This window comes from Ambystoma mexicanum, chromosome 4q (assembly GCF_040938575.1).
Source record: "Ambystoma mexicanum isolate Mex_15411 chromosome 4q, UKY_AmexF1_1, whole genome shotgun sequence".
NCBI classification, from domain to species: Eukaryota; Metazoa; Chordata; class Amphibia; order Caudata; family Ambystomatidae; genus Ambystoma; species Ambystoma mexicanum.
The window spans coordinates 1,066,911,000-1,066,927,798 of NC_090928.1; the positions used below are offsets into that span (position 1 = coordinate 1,066,911,000).

The 16,799-nt window shown below is 44.4% G+C and overlaps 1 protein-coding gene across 6 annotated transcripts in view; it reads right to left on the reverse strand.

Annotated features, from left to right (window-relative positions):
- The window catches only part of SUSD4 (sushi domain containing 4), a 478,536-nt gene that overhangs the window by 207,678 nt on the left and 254,059 nt on the right, over positions 1-16,799 (reverse strand). For all 6 annotated transcript variants that reach the window (XM_069608625.1, XM_069608623.1, XM_069608622.1 and 3 more), the window contains 2 exons: positions 12,074-12,253; positions 1,097-1,285 (listed from right to left, as the gene is read on the reverse strand). In XM_069608625.1, the coding sequence (XP_069464726.1) occupies positions 1,097-1,285; positions 12,074-12,253 (369 nt within the window). The remainder of the gene's footprint in view (positions 1-1,096; positions 1,286-12,073; positions 12,254-16,799) is intronic.

Genomic DNA, 16,799 nt, shown 5'->3' on the forward strand with positions numbered 1-16,799 from the left:
ACTGGTGACCACCAGGGGATCCGCCCCTGCATATCCAACCCCAGGGTCAGGAGTCAAAAGTGATTGGCCTTTCCCTGGCCAACTGAGCAGAGGAAGTGAGGACACCCTCAGATTTCTCACAACTCCCATTGTGAGCTAGCTTGTTCATCTGCCCCAGGCAGTAACAGTACGTGAGTTTGTACTTTTATTAAGTCCCAAAGTGTTCTTTATGGAAGTTAGTTGCTGATAATCGATGTGAATTCATATATGAATTGTAAGGTTCCTGACTGGACATTTTACACCATTGTGAGATACAAAATTAGGGCCGGAAAACGCTGCAGGGTTTTCATAATTCTGCTTGAAGTTCAACAGTTTAGCAGGCGTATCTGATCAATAATAATCAAGAAGCCTGCAATAAAAAATGTTTGCCTCCCTTCTCTCCAATGCAAATCTCATGCATATTTGAGTACCACATTTGTAATGCTCGCAAAGCAGCTACAAATATTTAGCATGTACCAATCATACACTGGAATATGGCGGCTCTAGAAACAACAAACATTGAAAACTGCTCAATGAATTACAAAAAAGGAGCAGATTGCTGGAAAAAAGGAAGCTAGCCGGCGGGTGTGAAACATTCGAGAGACCCAAACAACTGCAAAGGATCTTGAGTCTTACCTTCTATGAAGAGAGCTTGAGTGAAAAGAGGCTTGGTAGTGGGACGAGTGCCTGCACAGGTGAAATTGCCTGTGCTCGGGTATCATTTTATTAATGCTTGTCCAGGACCCTGATGGGTATTTACTGAAGGATACAGCTATCCAGAGACTGGAGTTTGGAGCCAATCAGCTGCATTTAGAAACACTCAAGTTGAGGGTGGAGCACATTCCAGTGTAACTGTACAATAAAGAAAAACAACAAAACAACTACCGATTCTCGTTGGGTTTTGCGTTGGTGTTCTGGATGTGAGAGGAAGGGACGTCTAGGTTTACAGAGCAATGCTGGTGGTTGTTGAAAAGGGCAGATTAAAGAACCACAAGTCACAGGTGCATGCAATCACAGGCATCTGACTGCTACTGCCACAATAGAAACAAATACAATGAATCCATTTGGGTGCAATTACCTTCCACATCAAGGCACTTGGGTGGGCTGTCAGACCAGATGAGGTTATACATGCACTCCACAAACTCTGCCCCTTCCAGTTTATATCCGGGAAAGCACTGGTAATACACCACCCTTCCCACTGGGAAGGAGGACTTGAATTCCGATATGTTAATAAAACTGTGTGGCAGAACCAAAGGTCTCAGGCAGCCTGCGAATGAAGAAACACAACCTTTATTCAAGCTGCAGGTGAAGGGTGTCAAGTCAACTTTCATGAGCATCTATTAAATTGCATCTGTCATAACTTACATTGGATTTAAAATTAAAAAGTATATTATCCAGTATTTATTTATGCATTCACACATAATTTAACATTCAATTTTTATATGTAATAGGATTCCCAAATGCAAACTGTACCACATCAACAGAAATAACATCAAACGGGCACATCTTTGAGAGATATCCCCATAAAGCATAGAGCAAGTGAACGTAGGATAGCACAGGGGCAACGCGCGGGTCTTGGAAGAACGACCACGCAAAGAAACAGAGGATCAAATCGCGGATCCACGCTTAGAAACCGAACTCTGCTACGGCATTAGGTGCGTAATAAATAAAACAATTAAATAAAAAAACAATTAAATGTTCCTATTAAATATGACCTAAACCTAAAACCTGTGTGAACAACTAAGGCATAACGAGCTGATCGTGTGCAGGCTGGAAATACTTGCCTATTACAGATATATTTCTCAGTTAAGAAATGTCCGATACTTCTTTTGCCAAGAAAAAAGAAGTTACTATTAAAATAAAAAGCACACGTGGCAATTTTTTGATTGGAGATCTGTTGAAGTCATGTGAATATAGTGTTATAGGTTGTTGTGAGCAAGCGGCAAGGTGCCGCGAAAGGCGTAAACGTTGCCACTGTGGGCTAAAAACGATGGGAGAGCCACCGTTTGATGGTGGCTATTGTGTGCTGTGATGTTATGACCAATTGAAAAATAAAGGAAGATCCAAAGAACTGGAGTCCTGAGGATTATTCAAAACTGTGCTGGAGAGTGCTGCTCAATTGACTGGTGGATTAATCAGCTTGAAAAAAGATAGTATTTTAGGGGTGCCTTCTTGTGTAGAACAGCTAATGTTCAAGGGCATTGTGTAAGCCTTTAAATTTGAGATGGTCTTTCCCCTCTGAAAACACCAGACAAATGATTTTTAAAAAAAATGTTTTAAATCGAATGAGGTTATCCTGTGTAAGAAGTTTATTAATCAATTAACTCGTAATCCCGTACAATTGTATTAGGTTTGAAATGCAGAAAAAAAGTAATTGAAAGGAGGGATCGGCTGTTTTACCCACTCAGCCTTTTATTATTTTCACAATGAATAGGAGCAGAAAAAAAGTAATTGAAAGTAGGGATCGGCTGTTTTACCCACTCAGCCTTTTATTATTTTCACAATGAATAGGAGCAGAAAAAAAGTAATTGAAAGTAGGGATCGGCTGTTTTACCCACTCAGCCTTTTATTATTTTCACAATGAATAGGAATGAGAAATGTTTATAAAATATTGAGTTCAGTGGAGCTAATTGGCATTTGAGACATTCTTACTACTCCGTTGGCATGACATGTTCAGGAAATGGACACTAAACCCTTTTGAATAATCATTGTTTCAACTGACTTTTCTACCATTAAACCATCATTAAGGATGAACTGCAATTTTGTATGGTGCCAACTGAAGCTGTGCATTTAGCAAAGTATATCTTCATGTATTATGCAGAAAGAGGATCATAAACACTGTATATGCGATCAGGAAAGCACAGTAATCAATAAAAAGGTTCTTTTATAGGGTGTAATAGGGGTTGGCAGGCAGGCAATGATCCAGGTATTACAAGGAAGCAAAAATATCAGTATAGATATCTAAGGAACAGCATAGACTGGCCTTTTAAATAATGGTCAATATATTCAGCTCAATCAAGAGAGAGGACACCAGAGTATCTGGGACTAGTTTTGCACTGGAAAACCAATAAAGTCCTTGATTACTCACATCAGGCGCACAAACCTATTTCAACATTGATCTATTTCAGAGACAGGCCAAAATGTATTATGTACCAGGAAAAAACACTGCATTCTGGATTCCCTCCCTACCCCTGACCACAGAGCCGAGAGTCTTGAGGCTTTTTTTTTTTTAATTCAGTGTGACACGGCAAGCGATCTGTCCCTGTTAGGTGGGGGAAGGGAACCGTCTCAGCCTAGTGTAGGAGCCTTACCAAGGTTAATGGAATAACCAGTCCCCCCAGACCCCGAATAGGTGGGGTGTGGGATTTGAGAGGGCCCTAGTTCCTGCCCTGGCCCTTGTGCCTGGTTGTAAGACAGCAATGCAACACTCCATCACCCCATGGCTGCTCATCGTCATTCTGGCCAGTGCCCTTCTCCTTCAGCCGCCTAAACCCCATTTGCAGGCAGTGAACACCCTGAAAGAGAAAGATTGACACCCAAGAAGCAGAACGTGCAGCGGAGCAGCAGGGATAGCGTGCCCTGCTCTGGAAAACACAACATGGCAAATTGGACTGCGGAGCCCTCTCCCACCATCCACCCACCATTAACGAATCCTTGCCAGCAGAGTCCCAGCACAAACATGGGCATGGAAAAGGGCAGTGCTTCGGAAGGATATTCACTAAAACCAGAAGTAACCACAGGCACGGATGTGGCAGAAGTGGCCTTCCTTTTCTCAAGGCGCTCTTCAATCCATGTCAGTGTCATTGAGTGACTTCTGACTTCAGAACCAATTTTATACAGTATGGCCATAAAGGACAGCACTAAACTACGAGCTGTGAATGTATAAGGACCGTGTTTTAAAGAATCTCGCAAGGTTTCCAACATTTCACATAGTGAAATGGCCTGTAGTGATAGTGATTTGTTGAATGGTTCTTGTTGGTCAGGTAACAAGGTCGGAGATCGTGAGCTGTTAGCGGAAGGGAGTTGTCCCGAGATATCTTTTACCTCTTTCACCATATTTGCACCCTCCGCAAGTTCCACTAATGTTGTAAGTAAGAGAGAAAAAGATTTGCCTAAATGTTCTGACAAGTTGAAGGTATTAAGGGAGACAGATGTGCCAGCCAGTTGTGGACGTTCGGACGCTGCTTTAGTGAAAATGTTTGGAACTTCATTGGCACCTTCTCGTGATCTGTCCACTAAGGATCCTTCTCCTCACTTCAATTTTTACTCGGCTCTCTTTGTTACAAGAATCGGAGGTCAACTTAGAGTGAGATGGACCAAAAGAGTACGGCTGAAGTGTGAGGTTGATGGGAGGGGAAATGGTCTAAAGAGCTGCTACGTCGTTTGCATGGTTTTCTCCCAAGATCATACATTGTTGGCATTATTGGGAGGCAGTGTGTACTTCCTTAACAGTTACAAAATAGCAGACTAGTCCCCAAATATCAAGCAATCCGGTATGACGAAAAAACACTTACAGATCTCTGCCGTGTCGGTAGAGCACGTTGCTGATCCAAGACTGTTGTAGAACAAAACTCAATCGCTTACCGCCCGCCACGGCATTCACAGACGACTGTACTTAGACCTGCACTTGGCCGCTCTGCACAGGACAAGTTATCCCTCCAAGCATGGGACATGTAACAGCACTCCTGCGCTCTGACAAAAGACTTCAGAGGTACTGCAGCTGACACTAGGAAAACATGTAAAATGGGAGTGCTTTGGTACACAGAGTGCAAAGATGAGAATGAATGCTGCGCAGAAAGTCTCCCTTGAAAGACATCTTTTGGGGGGATCCACATTGCCATCTGTGAGAAAGGAAATGGTCACCACTCCGATATAAACAGATTGATGACCAGCGTATGGTCAAAGGATGTGTGTGTGCTGGGAGCTACAGTGAAGAATGAAAGCAGAAGCAAGTAAGTACAGGCTGAGGGAATCTAGGAAACCATGTCTGCCATCACGAAGCTTGGAGCCAACAGAAGCACAAGTGCCCTCTTGGAGCATAGCCAAGAGAGACAGTGATCTACGGTCGACTTCCTAAATGGAGCCATATGCCACTGGACCAAGCAAAGAGCTGCCATTGAAGAAATTCCCTCATGAAAACGTAGCGGGACACTCTTTGCTTCAGCTAGAAAGGGAGCAGTAAGTGTGCACGCGCTTTTCAGTGCTGTATCAAATGCAATCTGCTGCTTTTAGAAGAGAAGATCACTTTGTTCAACTCAAACCTGCTCCCTCTTCTAAATGACAATTGCGCGCCAGCGCTGCTTCAGAACTGGTGAATATGTCCAGAATAACATGGTTTGCTGATCTTTGCCATCTGAAAACTGCGTTTCCTTCCATGCCCAATCGAATCGCACTCTGCAAATACCTTCAAATCCTACTCTTGAACACTTGGGCCTACTGTGCGGTATCATAGACCCTGGAGTAGGCAGCATGGCGATGATGGCGTGCACACATCATCTTATAGTAAGCAGGCTATAGCTCTAGGATAATGAGTGGGGTGTCTGCCAGATCCAAGGTCAAAATCCCAAATATTTAAATATTTTAGAATTGGTATAACACATTCCATCCAGTAGGAGCAGTTGATAAATGTGTTTCTATTATGTTCCTTGATTCTAATTCCGCTAATAGAGTTATAGTCATTTGTATACGAGTGTTTGGGGTGCAGGTGGTTCATGTCCCATTATGGTGTTTCCTCATTGCTTCCATGTACCCCACTGGCCTCTCAACCAATTATCCACCTAGAGCAATCCCACCAACATATTCCCGTATACCCAGTGCGATGAAAAGGCTATGTATAGTCAATCCTCCCTCGAGGCCCTTTTGCAATGACATTACTTCTGAGAATTGATAGTCGGGCCATCGCCTCATGCAAACCAAATATGGCGGATAATTTAGCATCAAATACTTGACCATTCATTCCAGGACGGAGACTTTCGGTGCACTATATGAACCCACATGGTTTTAAATATTGTTGGCTTACAATACGGTATTGCTTTTGCATGAGCTATAGAGAAAATTACGCTTGTGCCTCATTGCATATTGTATCAACACTGATTTGGCCATATGCTTCTACTTTAGTGTTTAATTAAGAAGGCTTATATGTGCAAGATTAAAGATACTTGCAGCGTAATACCTTGGGTAAAATGCAACATGTTAATTCACATCAAACTGATGAGTCCCTAAATAGACCAATTCTGAGGAGATAGTTTATCAGCAATAAAGCAGGCATAGCAATGTCTTCATTGGTATAGCTATGAATTTGTGATTTAAGTTCTATGACGAACCAGGGCACAAGTAATGGGGCTCCTCACGCACAACGCCCCTCTTCTGCATTAGGCACCAGCAATGTCAGTAGCAAAGCAATGACTTGCTATCCATACACTACCTAAAGCATTATGAAAAGTATCAGCTAGAAAACAATAACTTGGGTACAAGATTATTGAGCAATACAAATACTTGTAGGCCTAGATCATAGACTCATTATGTTCTATACTAACCCCATACCTGCTCTCAAGGGGGCGTGGGAAGAGAGCACTGTGCACACTGAGGAATGAGTGCCACCTTGTGGCTCCACCCTCACTTAACTCCACCACCTCATGCACCATCAGGCTTTGCCCGTTAGTATTTATCCATCTAGGTATATGATCTTAAGGACACACGACCCTATGTAGAGAGGGTGGCGGGATGGACCTATGCATGAATGGGGACTATGAACTAGTATCACAAGGGTCACTAAATGGAGTACCTTTTCCTTTTTTTTACGCCCTTTCCACCACATTTAAGTTATGATTATAAAGCAATCAAAGTAAGAGCGAGAGGTGGCCGCAAAAGAGAGCACGATTGAAACTAAAATACTTTCATCATATGCCTAGATTGCGTGTCTACTCAAATGCAATGCTGCGATCCAGGGAGAATTCGTTTGCAAAAAGCCTCAGAAATACAACTTAAGACGCATTGCCCCCCATATCCCATTTGGATGCATAGGGAGAGTCTAAAAAACAAAATAGCTCTCCAGGATACAGCAGAAAAGCCACTGAACCTTAAAGGTCTCCTCTGAGAACCATTTGAGGTTTTGGAATCTCTTGTGCAACTCTGACATTTCAAAACTCTGTGCATTTTCAAATAGTGCAGAATACCTTTTGACTCATCTGTTGGGCTTGGAAGAATGCAATCAAAATATTTCTTGGTTAACATGGACATCTCTTAAAAAGTACAGCCCAAAAAATAGTGGTGGGATTCGAGGTTCCTCTTTTCCTATTGTCATGAAGTTTTTTGGGCTCTTCTGCTGGTAGAGCCGTTAGTCCACTCATCTGGCTATCATGGCAAACCTCAACAGGGGTGAGTTCAGAGGCGAATTTAACGGTCGCCAGGCAGACAAATGGCGACCGGGCCCCTGTGCTAGGCCCCGCCTCTTCCACACAGCACAGGGCCCTTTCTGCTGTGACGACCCTGCTTTGCAGCGGAGAGTTCTCTGCTCGCTATCCCTGTGACTGCTGCCAGGGAGCGCACATGCCATCGCCTTGTGGCTCAGTGTGGATCTTAACACTGTTTGTCAGCTCTCAGCCCTGAGATGGCAGGCTTTTATGTGACAGCTTCCACAGTAAAAACAAAGCCAAACAAGGTTGGTGCACAATGAAGAGAGGTTTGGTCACTGATGAAAAATAAAACGCAGTTCTTGTGGCGTGTTTCTCATGTTAGTCGTCACAGCGTTAGGGGCTTTGTTATATACAAATGTGAGTATCTCCTTCAAAATACATGCTGCAATGTTATTACGACAATCCACATCAGCACGTTGTTCTGTGTTGCTTTTTTTTTTTTTACTTTTCCTTTACTTAGGAAGTTTACGGAGCACAGCCCTATCCTAGAAGGCACCATATGGCCTGATTTACAAAAGCACTTTTCAATGGAAAAATCCCATTGGAAACGTTTTGTAAATCAGGCCCATAGGGGTGTGGTATGGTTGGGGTGTGTCACAGCAGTCTATCATCTTTCAAAAAAAACAAAAAAAATGAATAAACTAACAGATACAGTATCTGGTCCTGCAGCGATCACAAGCAGCTCATCACACTATTGTCACAAACATCGTCCACATTGATCTGTTTTGCATCTAAAGTGCACGCAGATACAAAATATTGTAAAGGGCTCTGTCATTCCATACTAGTAGACCCTTATACAGATCCAAGGTTTTCACTCTCCAACCCGTGCAGCAAAAGCTTAACACTATGCAATTCTGCCGTTTTGCAATGCATGGCTGCAGCAACGCCCGCCAAACAGAATGACATCACATTTCTGCTACAAGGACACGTATGTTCTCTAGGTTTACACTATTTACCATTGATAGCAAAGCCTGCTGAGGAGGCCCAGCTGTTTCCAGTTAGTCAGAAGCCTAGGTAACTATGATAAAGACAACTCAATAAAAAATAGCTTTTGTCCATAAAGTTTGCCAGTGTGCACTTGTGACCACAATTAACTTCGCCCACCCAAAGCTCCACCTCCATGACCCGCCCACCGAGGGCCCTGTGTCAGGTGCTGCCCACGGGGCCCTTTGCTGTAAATCTGCCACTGGGCGACTTCCATAGATTTAAATTCAGATCAGAAAATGGAGAAGAAAGGCCACAGGGAGTAAACAGGCCTACATGTCAAGGCAGATCAATTAAGCAGGAGCCCGTGTTCTAGCCAATAGGCAGAATGTTGAATTGCCTTTGCTGCATAAGATTGCAATTGTGCGTCATGGGTGGTCATGGACATAATTTAGGGACCAAACAAGCCCCATCTGTAGGCCAGTGATCTAGAAGGTCTTTATTGGGAAACCGATAGAAATGCCCTGTGATGCGGTGGGGGGGGGGGGTCTCGTATTTAATGCACCATTTTTGCTTAATGTTTGCATTGGTCCGGGGGACCAGAATCCTTCCGACTCCTCAACATCTTTCTCACCAGCTGCATATTGCCAGATGGAACCCGTACATTCACAGTGAAGCTCAGTTGAGAGCCACGGTGGATGTGTAATCAGTTCACCCTAGAAGCTCCTCTGCTGAACTATATGAATCCATTGGGTTTGTTCTGATGCTTGGAATTCCCTTGGAAAGCTCCCTTGAAAACAAACTTAAAGAAGACCTCGGGACAAGCACATCTGTGAGGCTCTGATGGGCACTCAGTGAAATCCTCAGTGTTAGGTCTAGCGTGTTGCTTAGGCGGCAAGAGTACTTCGGTCTGAGGATTGTTAGTGGACCACAGAGAAAGCGCTTCAGGAACTGGTGTTTCATGAGTGCCAGGAGTGCCCCAGCACCAGAGGAGTCCTCTCCGTTATCACCAACTGCTCTAGGGAATGTGTAACAGGGACAGGGGGGCTGTGGAAATACCAGCCTACTTATCTTCTCTGCTTCCTGGGAGGTGGAGGGAGAGAAGACCCCCAGAAATGCTGCACTCATCAACGGAACACATAGGGAAGAATGCAAGAGGAGCTCCAGGGTACCACAAATGGCCAGGCCCCAGAAATGCAAGACTGATTGTGCCAGCCAACGTCAGGACACTGGCACGCATGGAAAGCACATTTCTAAATGGGGGCTGTGCGACAAGAACAGTAAAGATTATCAAAGTCCAGAGGAGGATGGTTTGAAAGAGAGCAGAAAAAGAAGGTGTCACGTTACTTTAAAGTACTATTTAAAAGGGGTTTAAAGGGATGCAGTGTCCTCTCAACAACACTGGGGCTGGTTAAAAGGAACTTAGCGAAACTGTGGGGATCTAATGTACCCTGCAATATGAACAATGGGTAACAGATGTGAATATATGCATATCGGGGGAGCAGCGCGTCTACACTGCCAGGGGTGCCCTGGGAAAGCCCGAAAAATCTGGCAGAAATGGGAAGATGCACAATAAACTGCCAATTCCTATATACTAGGCAACTTTGAGTAAATAATGCGAAAAGGATAGAATGCAAGGTACTGTAATTACTGGAGGTGACGGATCTGAATCCACGTCTTGTTGTTGGTTCTTGGTTTACTCGCTAAGAGATACAAGTCTTGTTATGTAATGCTTAATGTGCAAAACCAATTAAATGTGTTATCAAAAAAAGGTGATGCAGCGTGCTAACGTGACAAGGCCAGTATGCTGGCCTTGTCAGGAGGGGCAAAGGGTGGGAGGACTTCGGAGAAGTCCAGCACCAGTCCTAAACCTGGTGACACTGGAAAAGATGGATCAAAGTCCTGCCTAACCCAGAGGGAACACCAAGCAGCCGCCGAGGGGAGCAGGCAAGTTCACACGCTCTCACAGGGGCTTCCTAGAAGAACAGAGACCAATAGGAGAGAGGGCCCCACCCTGCCCGGATGAACTTAGCAGGAGACCCCAGCAACCTGGGCCCCAGAACATAAACCTAAACAAACAAACATTGGCCTACACAGGCCATCAACCTTACACAGCAATGCTGAGCAGTGGGAATGGGCAGGGCTTAGCCCCTTCTTTTGCCTTTTCGGGTGCCACACACGCCCCGGGTGGGGAAGAAAGGGTCAGCTTGGCCAGGGAGCTATCCACTCCTGGCAGGAAAGAAGGGAAGGCGAGATCAGAGGTGAAGGACGACTAAGATAGCAGTGGGAGGAAAGACGGAGTGGTGGCTTGTGCAGACGATTTGTAGAGCAGGTGAAATATTGGCTTAAGAGTTAAAGTGGTACTACAGTTATAGTGTGCGTGTTTGTCTGGTGAATGTGTAGGTAAAGTAGTATAAGGAGTGATTGTGAAGCGGATGATGCTGAGTGGGAGGCGGCTGACTCAGAAGTGGTTTGGAGGGAGGAGGTTTAGAGCAGAGGAGTGAGTAGTAGAGGGAGGAGTAGAGAAAGGAGGGAGGAGTAGAGAAAGGAGGGAGGAGTAGAGAAAAGAAGGGAGGAGTAGAGAAAAGAAGGGAGGAGCAGAGAAGAGGAGGGGCGAGCAGAGCAGAGGAGGGGAGGAAGGATCACAGTAGGGAGGAGTAGAGTGGAGGAGGGAGTAGTAGTGTAGAGGAGGGATTAGTAGTGTGTAGGAGGAGGAGTATTTGTGTGGAGGAGGGAGGACGGGAGAAGTAACATCAAAGAGTGGAGGCGAGAACTAGAAGGAGTGCAACATCATAAAGCCAGGTAGGAGTCGTCAGGAGGAGGAGGGAGGTAGAATGAGGTAGAGAGAGTAGAGGGGCATAAGTGAGAGTGGGCATGCTAGAACCAGCCTGAAGTCCCATTAGAACACCAACCTTTGGATAGAGAAGAGACAAGTAGGAGGTCCCTGAGGGAGCCTAGATTGCTGGCATTTAGACCATTGTAGCACAAGATAGCCGTTTGAATAGTAAAGGTCAACATCCAGTAGCACTAACCAGTGCTTATGAATGCATGAGTAGGGGAGGAGGGTCAGATTAAGAGGAGGAGAGGGATGACCCTTAGTCCCACAAAAACCTTTGGACACTCTACAACTGAGCGATTCTTGTGCCATCTGTGACACTAAGCATACAGCAAAAATCAAATGTGCATATTTTGGAGGTGTATATACCGTTCTTACAGTACATGCCTGCCTAGAAGAGTTTCCAACCCTTCAGCACTCGAGCCTCTTAAATTGAGACACAAGAGAAATCCCCAATTCTCCAAGAGCCTAAACATACACTGAAGGAGCAAGACCCTAACTTCAATACACTCAAATTCCACATCCATTTTCTTTCCATGCAAAATGTGCAACATAGGAGGCTATTTTGGAGGTCTTACTTTTTCAGATGTTCTGTTTGTTACCAAGCGATTGTGAGTGGATTCAGAGATAATGACATCCATGAAAACGATTGCCACTAAAAGACTACAATCAAAGCATTCTTTATTGCAGTGTGGTCCCTTTCCAGCAGGTTTTGCTAGAGGGAATGAAAATAACTAATGTAAAACACGTGAGGTTTGCTAGATGAACCCGCTATGATCTCGAATCAGCAGCCTCCACCATCTGGATAATGAGGTGTGGCATTTAGTGCTGGATGCAGGACATGTCCTATGGGTGCACAAAGACATGAGATACACCTCACCTTGACACACAGGCAGATTATCCCAGGAGCCGTCGTCTTGACACGTTGACGCCATGCTGTCCAGGTCTGGGTAGCGCGTCTGGAATCCTTCGTGACAGCTTATTATCAACCTACTTCCGGGCTTGTACGTCTTATTGTGTATGTCAGCATCTTGGACGTGAGGGATAAGGCAATCTGAAACTTTACCAAGAAATCAAAATGATTCATCTTTCAGAAACATCAAGCAAGCTACAATGAAAACTAATACACATTTTATTTGACCTCAGAGGCATACAAATAAAAGAAACGCATAAATCCATAGTTGCATGCCCTTTACGTGAAAGTGTGTAACCAGAATGCATTAAGCCGCATAATTGCTCCAATGGGCTGTGACTCATTCGAGGCAAAGATCCCTTAGACAATTGACATTTTCTTCTCCATGTAATAAGGTGAATGACAAGGACCCGTCTGCCTTCACCAAGCACAGGAATTATGCTGAAATGATGTGGGTTCTAGCACTCTCGCTATACACATTCATGGCACTACATCTATCTGTGCGCCTGTCTGTGTGAGCGCAATGATGTCCACCTGTCTGTCCATCTAGCTACCTATGCGTCTTTCCGTCTTCCTGTCTGTTTATCCGAGTCCAAATGTCTACATATCTTCAAAAACAAAATGAAGCATCATTACTGCAGTTATTGGTTTTCATTCATTAATGCCAAAAAGCCATGTGTTGCATATCTGATCAGTATAAATGATATGCACAAAAATATATAGTTAAACTGAAAATGGACGGATGCACCATTATGCAGAAGTACAGCGAATCGATGAGCAATAGTAACATATTTAAATAGTGCACTTAAATAACAGCATATGCACGGAACAATACATTACTGATTTATCTACATTTAAGGGCATTTTGTATTCGACGACTTGCACTGCTACTTTAACAACATTGCATGATTCATCAATTACCCGACATGTGAGGAAATAGGCGTGCATCTATTACAATGACGGCAGAATATCAGTACAACTGGTGAACGGGCACCCCGAGATTTGATGTAATCACAAAAACATGTATAAAGCTGGTTACCTGCGGTGGAGTCATGTACATTAACTCCTATGAGAATGTGCACTGCATGACTATTCCACCAGTGATCATTAATCATATTTCCACATGGGAAGAAATAGGGATTTTGGATTAGAGATTTAATACATTTGAAATAATTGCACTTGGTGCAAAGCCAACCTATGAGACTTAGAACAGTTGTAGAACCAACCAAGCAGAACATTTTCTACGCTTAGAGTAACGCGAACCTACTTCACCAGTGAAACAATATTCAAAAGTTACACCAATATGACCAGAACCACAACTAAACGATCCCTGAAGTCTTAAAGCACAACATAGCAATCACAGTGGAATTACCTAGCATGGGTGCACTAAAAACTCCTCAGCCAACAGGTGACCGCAAAATGGCCCTCAATGTCCCAAACCAGCACCCCCATGAACAACCCAGCACATACAACCAGACGCAACTATCAATAAAATGTATGACAAGGTAACCCCTCCAACTGGCGTATAACCCCGAGTCATTCCAGATGCATATTCCCCACAATTGAAACCCTATAATGTTATGCAGGTTAAAAGCTACAATGTCAGATTCCCAATTTTGTTCCAAAACCAGGAGGGCACACTGATGCTAGGAGAACAGACCAACCAGAGTCTTGCCACCAGAAAGATCAGCTACCTTGGGAGCTGCAGAGTCCCCCACCTGTTCCCACTACCCTTTCCGAAACAGAGAGCTTAGTTTTGACTGTTGTGGCTATATATTTGATTTTTAAGACCCTCGGTCTTTGACCTTATGTAAATATAAGGCAGTGGGAAGGCATCATGAAGTAAGACACAGAAAACAGACTCACTTCTCTAAAATGAAGCTTTTATTTCTCAAATACACGCATGGAGTAAAGCCTAACTTGCCCTAAGCTAAGGTGGGATTTCCCTACCTAAAGAAACTAAGGGCAGTCTGTGTCAAAGTTCAACTCAAAAGCCTGTGTCCAAAACCTATGCTTGCCCTCGCAACTAAATCTATACAATGTGTAGGGATGTCAGCAACCAATGAAACAGTGTTCAAAATTAAGGTCGGAGCTTCTTCCAGCTCCTGGCTTGCTTATAGCTTCCTCTTCCCAAACTTTAAAACAGTTCCACAAAAAGACCTTGGGGTTCCCTTCCCAAATGAAACACAGTTTCAAATATTCTCTGGGTTCTGTTCCCCAGGTTCCACACAGTTCAGAGTTAATTTTCTCAGATTTCAATATTGATTCAAAATACACTTTGTAACATTCCAGGCTTTTCAACCATATAATTGAATTATTCTTCTCTTTAGTCACTTTAACACTTGTCAGGCAGAACCAGGCCTCAGGAAGGCCAGAGACCACAACCCACTTCAGTCAAGCTGTAAACGAAAGGTGGTGTTTCTGTCCTCAAAGACGGCCAGCAAAGCCTTTAAATGTTTGTATAGATGTTGACTCAGAGCAGATGTGGCAAAAAGTGATTGGAGGTAGAGCTAAGAGAGGATCCATACAATCAGAGCATAAGGTCAACCAATCAACAGCTGTGATAGTTCAGGCCCCAAGAAGGGGGGGCTATATAAAGCTGCTAAAGACAACAGAGACACTGGCAGCCAACCATATGCAAGAAAGCAGCCTGGACATTAATGAGCGCCAGGAGAGTGTAGAACAGCTTAGGCCAGGAGAAGTGAGCTGGGCACTCGATTCCCGAGGGAGCTGATCAAAATGACCGACATAGTGGAACAATATACCTCTGAAGAGAGCTCAGTATGCGTTCCATTGAAGCAATAAGAGGTGAGCCAGGCACTATCCTCCTGGTTGGATTCAAATAGCAAGCTGGGCGTTCTAGCCCTGTGCCTGTGAGGTCAGCCATAAAGCACGCTCTGTGATTTCTCCCTGTGACTGACTTGTGCGGGGAAGCGTGTTGGAGATATAACTATCAGGAGTGACTCGAGCACAGGCCTGAAAGTAGCAACTTTCATACTTGTTAACACGCTTGCGAGAGAATCCCAAAGAATATCCGGTTCCTGAGAGCAACAGGCAACCGTGTACCGCAAGGGAAACCCTCTGTGGGAGGAAAACGCTTCTTTCTCTTGGAGATGCAGGAGTGACAGCCCAAAGCTCCGTGGCTTCCAGGTGTAGACAGGAAGACGACTCGAGAGAAGTCCTCAGGAGGGAATGAAGAGCACTGCAGCATCAGAGGAGTGGGCGCGTAGAGGAAGGCAAAGAGCAGAAACCGGAGGACCTGGGAAGTCAGGAAAGAAAGGGAGACTGGAGTGCAGGACGAAGCGGGACAGCAGGGCAAGGAGATGCGCTCGGGTGGAGACGTCCGGCACTATCTTGGAGTGTGTGTCACAGAACAAAGTGCAGTGTATCTCCATTTGTGCCACAAGGACCAGGTCAGATTCTTTTCCTGACAATAGCTATGCGAGACTGTGTTGAGAGTGGGAACCGATGGGCGGCCAGTATCCTCTTAAGAGATTCCTTCTAACTTAGATTTCTGCCCATCTGGCCATCTTTTGGTGGCTTTTCCTTTATTATGAACATCCATTTCTGTTACAGACAAACCACCAGGTCTCAAAGGTGTCTCTACCGATCCACCCAGAATAGAAGGATTGTGAAAGCTGCTTGGTGTCACTTGTAATTTACAGATGGAATACATCTGATTCAGGGGGGAGTTCTGTAACTCTGATGTATTAAGTTCCAGAAATAATATGTTTTTAGCAATTTTTACACCTTTCTGTAAAGTTGCTCTCCACAGAGGAATAACCCTTTAGTAGTAGATAAACCTCGATTTCCCACATGCATTTACCCAAGCTGCCTCCTGATCGCACTAATACAATCTTTGAAAGAGTTTTGTCAATTCGATGCACCCATAAAGTCTACCATTGCTGCAGTGCGTTGTGCTTGATGGCAAACTTTAGAAGATATGTGGTTGTCTGACGCCTTCACTCTTTCAATGACCTTGCGGTCTTTGTGCAAGCTTACCTGGATCCCTTGCAATTGGACTTGCAGGGAATAGGAAAGGGAACCGTAAAAAGCCCAGCTGTACCATAGCCAGGAAAATGAACATAAGCATGCTGTGAAGATATGCTATTTTATACTGATGTGACTATTGTGTGGCAGTTTCTTAAATTAGAACAGATAATAGAGTATATGTGGCAATGTTTTATTTGTTGGCCCGGTGGTCAAGAACACTAATCTCTTTGTTTGGCTGCCACAGCGGTTCCTTCTCAGGCTCTCCATCGAATGCCCTTGGGAACTTTAACCTAAATTTTCAATGTGTATTGGTCCTCTAGTCTTCCATGTCCATGGTGGCAACTGGAAACTGGGATAGTTTATTTGATTTGATATGGCATTTATAAAGCGCCTGCACACAATAGGTTCGAGCATGCATCACTTTCTCTAGGGCTCTGGGGAGTGTGCCTTGACATTCAGACGTGTAGAACTTTCAAGGCTCATTCTCTCAATGTGAAGCGTCTCATTCGCTCTAGGAAGTATTCCTGCGAGTTCACAATGCTCAGCCTTTCAGTGGGTCTAGAAACTATTCATTCAAGTTACGGGTTGTAGTACTTTTCCATCAATGCTTTCAATGTGCTTCAGCCTCACCCTCTGGACCTCCTGACCATCACCAGTGTTCTTGCCTTGCAAGCCCCTCGAATGATCTGTAGCTCTCGGG